The 10,000-nt window shown below is 43.2% G+C and overlaps 1 protein-coding gene across 2 annotated transcripts in view; it reads left to right on the top strand.

Moving 5' to 3' along the window:
- Positions 1 to 10,000, top strand: part of LOC125031519 — a 28,069-nt gene that overhangs the window by 15,976 nt on the left and 2,093 nt on the right. For both annotated transcript variants that reach the window (XM_047622395.1, XM_047622394.1), the window contains 3 exons: positions 6,908 to 6,991; positions 7,273 to 7,412; positions 8,673 to 10,000. The exon at positions 8,673 to 10,000 is cut by the window's right edge and continues 2,093 nt beyond it. In XM_047622395.1, coding sequence (XP_047478351.1) covers positions 6,908 to 6,991; positions 7,273 to 7,412; positions 8,673 to 8,786 — 338 coding nt within the window. In that variant the 3' untranslated portion in view covers positions 8,787 to 10,000. The remainder of the gene's footprint in view (positions 1 to 6,907; positions 6,992 to 7,272; positions 7,413 to 8,672) is intronic.

Genomic DNA, 10,000 nt, shown 5'->3' with positions numbered 1-10,000 from the left:
GAAAAAATAGAAAAAAAAAAGAAAAAAAAAATATAAAAGAAAAGAAAAAAAAAGAAAGAAGAAAAAAAGAAGAAGAAAAAAAGAAGAAGAAATAAGAAGAAAAGAAGAATAAGAAGAAAAGAAGAAGAGAAAGAGAAGAAGAAGAAGAGAAGAAGAAGATAGAAGAAGAAAGAGAGAAGAAGAAGAAAGAGAAGAAGAATAAGAAGAAGAAGAAAAGAAGAAGAAGAAAAGAATAAGAAGAAAAGAAGAAGAGAAAGAGAAGAAGAAATAAGAAGAAAAGAAGAAAGAGAAGAGAAGAAAGAGAAGAATAAGAAAGAGAAGAATAAGAAAGAGAAGAAGAAGAAGAGAAGAAGAAGAGAAAGAGAAGAAGAAGAAGGAAAGAGAAGAAGAAGAAGAGAAAGAGAAGAAGAGAAAAAGAGAAGAAGAAGAAAGAGAGGAAGAAGAAGGAAGAGAAGAAGAAGAAAGAAGAAGAAGAAATAGAATAAGAAAGAGAAGAAAAGAATAAGAAGAAATAGAAGAAGAAGAAAAGAAGAAGAAAGAGAAGAAGAAGAATAAGAAGAAAAGAAGAAGAAGAAGAAATAGAAGAAGAAGAAATAGAAGAAGAAGAAGAAGAAATAGAAGAAGAAGAAATAAGAAGAAAAGAAGAAGAGAAGAAGAAAGAGAGAAGAAGAAGAAGAAAGGGAAGAAGAAGAAGAAGAAGAAAGAGAAGAAGAAGAGAAGAAGAAAAGAAGAAAGAGAAGAAAAGAAGAAGAAAGAGAGGAAGAAGAAGGAAGAGAAGAAGAAGAAAGAAGAAGAAAGAGGAGAAAGAGAAGAAGAAGAAGAGGAAGACAAAGAGAAAGAGAAGAAGAATAAGGAAGAGAAGAAAGAGAAGAAGAAGAAGAAGAAGACAAAGGAGAAAGAGAAGAAGAAGAAGAAGAAGAAAAGAAGAAGAAGAAGAATAAGAAGAAGAAAGAAGAAGAAAGAGAAGAAGAAGAAAGAAGAAAGAGAAGAATAAGAAAGAGAAGAAGAAGGATAGAGAAGAAGAAGGAAGAGAAGAAGAAGAAGAGACAGAAGAAAGAGAAGAAGAATAAGAAGAAAGAGAAGAAGAAAGAGGAAGAAGAAGAAAGAGGAAGAAGAAGAAGAAAGAGAAGAAGAAGAAGAGACAGAAGAAAGAGAAGAAGAAGAAGAATAAGAAGAAGAAGAAAGAGGAAGAAGAAGAAGAAGAGAAGAAGAATAAGAAGAAGAAGAAGAAGAAAGAGAAGAAGAAGAAAGAAGAAGAGAAGAAGAAGAAGGAGAAAGAGAAGAAGAAAGAGAAGAAGAAAGAGAAGAAGAAGAAAGAGAAGAAGAAGAAAGAGAAGAAGAAGGAAGAGAAGAAGAAGAAAGAGAAGAAGAAGGAAAGAGAAGAAGAAGAAAGAGAAGAAGAAGAAAGAGAAGAAGAAGAGAAGAAGAAGAGAAGAAGAAGAAAGAGAGAAGAAGAAGAAGAAGAATAAGAAAGAGAAGAATAAAGAGAAGGAGAAGAAAGAAAAGAAGAAAGAGAAGAATAAGAAAGAGAAGAAGAAGAAAGAGAAGAAGAAGAAAGAGAAGAAGAAGAAAGAGAAGAAGAAGAAAGAGAAGAAGAAGATAAGAAGAAGAAGAAGAAGAAGAGAAGAAGAAGAAAAGAAGAAGAAGAAAGAGAAGAAGAAAGAGAAGAAAAGAATAAGAAGAAAGAGAAGAAGAAGAAAGAGAAGAAGAAAAGAAAGAGAAGAAGAAGAAAGAAGAAGAGAAGAAGAAGAAGAAGAAGAAGAAAGAGAAGAAGAAGGAAAGAGAAGAAGAAGAAGAAAGAGAAGAAGAAGAAGAAGAAAGAGAATAAGAAGAAATAGAAGAATAAGAAAGAGAAGAAGAAGAAAGGGAAGAAGAAGAAGAAAAGAAGAAAGAGAAGAATAAGAAGAAGAAGAAGAAAGAAGAGAAGAAGAAAGAGAAGAAAAGAAGAAGAAGAAAGAGAAGAAGAAAAGAAGAAGAAGAAGAAGAAAGAGAAGAAGAAAGAGAAGAATAAGAAGAAAGAGAAGAGAAGAAGAAAGAAGAAAGAGAAGAGAAGAAGAAAGAGGAAGAAGAAGAAGAAGAAGAAAGAGAAGAAGAAGAAGAAAGAGAAGAGAAGAAGAATAAGAAGAAAAGAAGAAGAAGAAATAGAAGAATAAGAAAGAGAAGAAGAAGAAAGAGAAGAAGAAGAAAGAAGAAGAAGAAGAAAAGAGAAGAAGAAAGAGGAAGAAGAAGAAGAAAAGAAAGAGAAGAAGAAGGAAGAGAAGAAGAAGAAGGAAGAGAAGAAGAAGAGAAGAGAAGAAAGAGAAGAAGAAGAAGAAAGGGAAGAAGAAGAAGAAAGGGAAGAAGAAGAAGAAGAGAAGAAGAAGAAGATAAGAGAAGAAGAAGAATAAGAAGAAAAGAAGAAGAAGAAGAAGAGAAGAAGAAGAAGAAAAGAAGAAGAAGAATAAAGAGAAGAATAAGAAATAGAAGAAGAAGAAGAAGAAATAGAAGAAGAAGAAGATAAGAAGAAGAATAAGAGAAGAAGAAGAATAAGAAGAAGAAGAGGAGAAGAAAGAGAAAAGGAGAAGAAAGAGAAGAGGAGAAGAAAGAGAAGAGAAGAAGAAAGAGAAGAAGAAAGAGGAAGAAGAAGAAAGAGGAAGAAGAAAGAGAAGAGGAGAAGAAAGAGAAGAAGAAGAAGAAGAAATAAGAAGAATAATAAAGAGAAGAAGAAGAAAGGGAAGAAGAAGAAGAAAGAGAAGAAAAGAAGAAGAAAGAGAAGAAGAAGAAGAAAGAGAAGAAGAAGAAGAAAGAGAAGAAGAAGAAGAAAGAAGAAAAGAAGAAAGAGAAGAAGAAGAAGAAAGAGAAGAAGAAGAAAAAGAATAAGGAGAAAGAGAAGAAGAAAGAGAAGAAGAAGGAAGAGAAAGAAGAAAGAGAAGAAGAAGAAGAGAAAGAAGAAAGAGAAGAAGAAGAAGAAGAAAGAGAAGAAGAAGAAAGAGAAGAAGAAGAAAGAGAAGAAGAAGAAAGAAGAAGAAGAAGAATAAGAAGAAAAGAAGAAGAAAGAGAAGAAGAAGAAAGAGAAGAAGAAGAAAGAGAAGAAGAAGAAAGAGAAGAAGAAGAAGAAGAAAGAGAAGAAGAAGAAAGAGAAGAAGAAAGAAGATAAGAAGAAGAAAGAGAAGAAGAAGAAAGACAGAAGAAAGAGAAGAAGAGGGATAGACAGAAGAAAGAGAAGAAGAAGGATAGACAGAAGAAAGAGAAGAAGAAAAGAAGAAAGAGAAGAAGAAGAAAGAGAAGAAGAAGAAAGAGAAGAAGAAGAAGAAGAAGAAAAGAAGAAGAAAGAGAAGAAGAGGAAGAGAAGAAGAAAGAGAAGAAGAAGAATAAGAAGAAAAGAAGAAGAAAGAGAAGAAGAAGAAAGAGAAGAGAAGAAGAAGAAGAAAGAGAAGAAGAAGAAGAGAAAGAGAAGAAGAAAGAGAAGAAGAAGAGTCCCTTCCCCTTCCCTTTTCCCTTTTTTCCCTTTCCCCCTTTTCCCCTTCCTCCCTCCCCCTCCCCCTCCCCCTTTCCTCCTCCTCTCCTCCTCCTTCCTCTCCTCCTCCTTCCTCTCCTCCCTCCTCCCTCTCCTCCTCCCCCCTCCTCCTTCCTCCCTCTCCTCCCCCTTTCCCTCTCCTCCCCCCTCCCTCTCCTTCCCCTTTCCCCTTTTCCTCCCCTCCTCCCCCCTCCTCCTCCTCCTTCTCCTCCTCCTCCCCCCTCCTCCTCTTCCTCCCCTCCTCCTCCCACTCCTCCTACCCCTCCTCCTCCCCCTTTTCCTCCTCCTCCCTCCTCTTCCTCCTCTCCTCCTCCTCCTCCTCCTCCTCCTCTCCTCCTCCTCCTCCCCCCCTCTCCTCCTTCCTCTCTTCCTCCTCCTGCCTCTCTTCCTCCTCCCTTTCCTCCTCCTCCCCCTCTCCTTCTCCTCCCTCTCCTCCCTTTCCTCCTCCTCCTCCTCCCTCTCCTCCTCCTCCCTCTCCTCCTCCTCCCTTTTCTCCTCTCCCTCTCCTCCTCCCTCTCCTCCTCCTCCCTCTCCTCCTCCTCCCTCTCCTCCTCCTCCCTCTCCTCCTCCTCCCTCTCCTCCTCCTCCCTCTCCTCCTCCTCCCTCTCCTTCTCCTCCCTCTCCTCCTCCTCCCTCTCCTCCTCCTCCCTCTCCTCCTCCTCCCTCTCCTCCTCCTCCCTCTCCTCCTCCTCCTTCCTCTCCTTCCTTTCCTTCCTTTCCTCCTCCTCCCTCTCCTCCTCCTCCCTCTCCTCCTCCTCCCTGTCCTCCTCCTCCCTCTCCTCCTCCTCCTTCTTCTCCTCCTTCCTTTCCTCCTCCTCCCTCTCCTCCTCCTCCCTCTCCTCCTCCTCCCTCTCCTCCTTCTCCCTCTCTTCCTTCTCCCTCTCCTCCTTCTCCCTCTCTTCCTTCTCCCTCTCCTCCTTCTCCCTCTCTTCCTCCTCCCTCTCCTCCTCCTCCCTCTCCTCCTCCTCCCTCTCCTCCTCCCTCTCTTCCTCCTCATGCATCTCTTCCTCCTCATGCCTCTCTTCCTCCTCCTGCCTCTCTTCCTCCTCCTGCCTCTCTTCCTCCTCCTGCCTCTCTTCCTCCTCCTGCCTCTCTTCCTCCTCCTGCCTCTCTTCCTCCTCCTGCCTCTCTTCCTCCTCCCTTTCCTCCTCCTCCTCCCCCCTCTCCTCCTCCTCCCTCTCCTCCCTTTCCTCCTCCTCCTCCTCCCTCTCCTCCTCCTCCCTCTCCTCCTCCTCCCTTTTCTCCTCTTCCCTCTCCTCCTCCCTCTCCTCCTCCTCCTCCCTCTCCTCCTCCTCCCTCTCCTCCTCCCTCTCTTCCTCCTCATGCCTCTCTTCCTCCTCATGCCTCTCTTCCTCCTCCTGCCTCTCTTCCTCCTCATGCCTCTCTTCCTCCTCCTGCCTCTCTTCCTCCTCCTGCCTCTCTTCCTCCTCCTGCCTCTCCTCCACCTTCTCCCTCTCCTCCTCCACCTTCTCCCTCTACTCCTCCACCTTCTCCCTCTCCTCCTCCAACTTCTCCCTCTCCTCCTCCAACTTCTCCCTCTCCTCCAACTTCTCCCTCTCCTCCTCCAACTTCTCCCTCTCCTCCTCCAACTTCTTCCTCTCCTCCTCCAACTTCTCCCTCTCCTCCTCCAACTTCTCCCTCTCCTCCTCCCTCTCCTCCTCCTCCCTCTCCTCCTCCTCCCTCTCCTCCTCCTCCTCCCTCTTCTTCTCCTCCTCCCTCTTCTCCTCCTCCCTCTCCTCCTTCTCCTCCTGCCTCTCCTCCTCCTTCTCCCTCTCTTCCTCCCCTCTCCCCTCCTCTTCCTCCTCCCCCCTCTCCTCCCCCCTCTCCTACTACCTCTCCTTCTCCCTCTCCTCCTCCTCTCCTTCTCTCCTCCTCTCCTCCTCCTCCTCCTCCTCCTCTCCTCCTCCTCCTCCTTCCTCTCCTCTCCTCTCCTCCTCCTTCCTCTCCTCCCTTCTCCTCTCCTCCTCTCCTCCTCTCCTCCTCCTCCCTCTCCTCCTCCTCCCTCTCCTCCTCCTCCCTCTCCTCCTCCTCCCTCTCCTCCTCCTCCCTCTCCTCCTCCTCCTCTCCTCCTCCTCCTCTCCTCCTCCTCCCTCTCCTCCTCCCTCTCCTCCTCCTCCTCCTCCTCCCTCTCCTCCTCCTCCTCCTCCTCCCTCTCCTCCTCCTCCCTCTCCTCCTCCTCCCTCTCCTCCTCCTCCCTCTCCTCTTCCTCCCTCTCCTCTTCCTCCCTCTCCTCCTCCTCCCTCTCCTCCTCCTCCCCCCTCTCCTCCTCCTCCTCCTCCCTCTCCTCCCTCTCCTCCTTCTCCTCCTCCTCCTCCTTCTCTCTCTCCTCCTCCTCCCTCTCCTCCTTCTCTCTCTCCTCCTCCTCCCTCTCCTCCTTCTCTCTCTCCTCCTCCTCCCTCTCCTCCTTCTCTCTCTTCTCCTCCTCCCTCTCCCCCTCCTCCCTCTCCCCCTCCTCCCTCTCCTCTTCCTCCCTCTCCCCCTCCTCCTCCTTCCTCTCCTCCTTCTCTTCCTTCTCTTCTTCCTCCTCCTCCTCCTCCTCCTCCTCCTCCTCCCTCTCCTCCCTCTCCTCCTCCTCCCTCTCCTCCTCCTCCCTCTCCTCCTCCTCCCTCTCCTCCTCCTCCCTCTCCTCCTCCTCCTACTCCTCCTCCTCCCTCTCCTCCTCCTCCCTCTCCTCCTCCTCCCTCTCCTCCTCCTCCCTCTCCTCCTCCTCCCTCTCCTCCTCCTCCCTCTCCTCCTCCCTCTCCTCCTCCTCCTCCTCCCTCTCCTCCTCCTCCTCCTCCCTCTCCTCCTCCTCCCTCTCCTCCTCCCTCTCCTCCTCCTCCTCCTCCCTCTCCTCCTCCTCCCTCTCCTCCTCCCTCTCCTCCTCCTCCCTCTCCTCCTCCTCCCTCTCCTCCTCCTGCTCCCTCTCCTCCTCCTCCTACCTCTCCTTCTCCTCCTACCTCTCCTTCTCCATCCTCCTCCCTCTCCTCCTCCATCCTCCTCCCTCTCCTCCTCCTCCATTTCCTCCCCTTCCTCCTCCCTCTCCTCCTCCTCCATTTCCTCCCCTTCCTCCTCCCTCTCCTCCTCCTCCATCCTCCTCCTCCATCCTCCTCCTCCTCCATTTCCTCCCCTTCCTCCTCCCTCTCCTCCTCCTCCATCCTCCTCCTCCATCCTCCTCCTCCTCCATTTCCTCCCCTTCCTCCTCCTCCTCCTCCTCCCTCCCTCCCTCCCTCCCTCCCTCCCTCCCTCCCTACCCCCTCCAATACCTATTCCTCCCCCTCCCCATCCCCCCATCCCCTTTCTGTTTGCTCACTTGTTTGCAGTCATTTGTATATATATACTTCTTAGGTTTAACCATGCCCAGTGTTGTTTTCAGATGATCTAATGTAAAAAACTCATAATTTTCTTCCAATACATCATGTCTAATTTCAGGACTTTTCGACATGGATGGCATGATGGAAGCAAGTGTTGTCTCCCCTCAAGCTACTTATCACTCGGATGAGGAAGATACGGATGGTATGTTATCTTGAATTTGTTATTTTCTGTTTGTTAGATATGTTATTATGAATTTCATTTTTAATTTTTGATCATTTGTTATATATATTTTTATGTGTGAAGCTAGATTATGAGATAAACGTGCAAAGAGATATGGGAATCAACAAGACAAGGGGTAACTTGCAAAAGTAAAAGGAACTATTGATTAGAAGCATTTAATAAGAAGGTATACAGCTGATATTAGAACCTTGAGTCATTGAGGACCAAGCAAATCTTACCAGTGATGTCTCTTTGTATTCCAGATTCTAACCATGATGAAGGGATCCACATCCCTGGTGGCCGTGTTCCTGTAAGAGATCTAGCGCAGTCTGTCCCTGTTAATGTTCCCATGTGGCCCAGCGCTAGACCACAACTTATGCAGAAAGAACCTCTCAATATTGAGGTTAGTCTTCTTTTTCTTCTCAGTCTTTGAAGTGGAGAGTATTTTGCAAAGTAGTTGTGGAGATGAGGTTGTACTAGTCTGAAGTTATTTTTATTATTTTGTCCTACTTTATGAGAAGTCTGCAGTAGATTTGTCAGGATTAACCCATTGGATCCAGTTGGGTCACAGCAACCACATCACCAAAAATCTGGGCATTTTGCTTCCGTGAACGACCTCTCTGCCAGGTGACTGCTTGTAGGCCAGGCGCATGGGAACACGTGTGCGCCGTGACAAGACTCTTTACTTTGTATTTACAAAGTTATTTACACTTTTTACGCATAAGTGTTTTTAGATTATTGGCCATTTTCCAATGTCCATATTTGCCATTTGATTTCCATTATCATTTCTCAAGGTAGTCTATAATTCAGTGCAAGAAAAATAAAACTAAGTAACTATGTTACTTTCGTCATTTTTTAAAAATTTTATGTAATATTAAATTTTCGGCAAAACAACCTGCGTTGCTGCTCATGGCACCAGGATTACGATGCTGAGCATGGAAATGGCATCTTCTATGGAGCCAGCTCTCTTCTAGTTGCCGCTCTCAGACATTTCATTCCACACTCATACATCAATGGGAATATAGCAAAATCACGAAATGAGTAAATCAAATCTCCCAGTAGGTTTGGGCACTTGTAGTGAGTCTTTTCCATCCACCCAGCCTTCAGCTGCAATGTTCACAATGGCAGGTTTGCGTCACCCGTCCTACTGCCAGATTTTCCCGTGACAGCATGTTCACGTCACCCGCCCCTTTACCTGGATTTTTTCACGACGCATGGTCATGTCACCAGGATCCAATGGGTTAATGGGGGTATATTATGAAGAACTCTATAGAATATAATTTTTAGTATAGCATTGCAGCCTGTAGAGGTTATTGTTTGTATGAGAGCTTGAATTATTTGCTACTCTTTAGTGTGAATATTTTATATGAATATATGATTGAAAAATTTGTATAACATCAGTTATGCATGATTATTGAAGAAACATTCCAAACAAAGTTTATTTTTATTTGTGAGTGTTATCAACAAACTGATATTTTAAAATTATGTTTGTAATGTAATGCAATATATCAGTTTAGTTACATTTCTGTTGTTAGAGAAATAGCAATACTAGGACAGGCATTGTTAAAAATGTTCTCTTTATACATAAAAGTTATAAAAGAGTTCAGTTTCTTATTATCATTATTTCTGTTTATGTTTATTAATTTGTTAAATTTTCTAACAGAGACCCTCAGATACGGACCAGATGGCAGCGTCAATCAAAGCCCTGGCTCGCAGTGTCCACAGCACTTCAGTAGATTTATTTGGGGATCTTCCAAGGCCAAGGCAGCCATTCTGAAAGCCAGAGATCTCTCTCATTTTTAAACAAGAAAGTGTTCAAGATTATATAAAGAATGTAATAAATTGCACTTTTTATAATATAATACTGCATCACCGCAGAAGTGTCAAATAGAGTACCTGCAAGTTTACATTTGAATTTTGAGTATATTTTCCTCTTATACGACAACTGATTTGCCAAAAGAGAATAGCATGCTTGAGATATTTTGAAAGGAGTAGCATCCTTTGTGATGAGTTATTAAGATTATCTCACCTTGTGTGAAGATATACTTTCCTTTGCATCTCTACTCGTTGCCTTTGGTAATTATGGAGGGATATTTATAGAACAGGACTGTTTTCATCTGTCAGGAATGTATCCATAGGTCACTGATGTATTACAAAAATGTGTAAAAAAAAAACAAAAAAAACAATCAATGGATAAAGAATCCAAAATATGGTCAAGCAAGTGTAAAACAATCTTGAGACAGCACATTAGCTTTAGTCTTGAAAACATCAGTATTAAATCTGCAGACACAAAGAGTTCATAATAAAGATTTTTTTTTTTTTTTCAATTTTTTTTTCAGAGATATTCTGTAGTAATTTGGGCAAAAAATACAGTGTATATTTTTGGAGATTGTATTAAGTCATAAGACCTGTATTATATGAAAAAGATATGTGTACCGCTAATATGGTGCTTTTGATGAATTATGCATATATTTTTGTGTTAAATTTCAGGAAACCCATCCACAGTATTTGAGTTCATAGTTATTTGACACTTGCTTAGGCCTTTTTTTTTTTTCTTCTTCTTTTTTCATTGTTTGATTTTTAAAAGATATGTTGTACATGTGGAATTGGTATTGGTGTGACATTTTTCCCTCTCAAGTTCTGTGCCGTATAGCCTTTTGTCCTTTTATTTATTTTTTTGTTTTTGTTTATCTTCCTCCCTTTCCCCCATTTTTAAAAATGTTTGTCTTATTAGTCTATTTTCATCTATGGTTTGCCTCCTCTTCGTCCATCCCTCAGTCACTCGCTGAACTGATAACTTAGTGATTAGCATTGAGTCCGAGTATACAAGAAGCATAAGTGGGATTGCTCGTAGATCCCAGGATAACAACGTGGCTCTGTGATTGAGACCTTTGAAAACCTCTTTTGATGTGTGACTCAGGATTACGAAATATACCGTAGCAATGATATATATGACGTGTTTGTGTAAATGATATTTAGTTTTATAAAAAA

Source organism: Penaeus chinensis, chromosome 13 (genome assembly GCF_019202785.1).
Source record: "Penaeus chinensis breed Huanghai No. 1 chromosome 13, ASM1920278v2, whole genome shotgun sequence".
NCBI classification, from domain to species: Eukaryota; Metazoa; Arthropoda; class Malacostraca; order Decapoda; family Penaeidae; genus Penaeus; species Penaeus chinensis.
The sequence above is the reverse complement of the archived record's forward strand: the minus strand, read 5'-3'. Positions and strand labels throughout refer to the sequence as shown.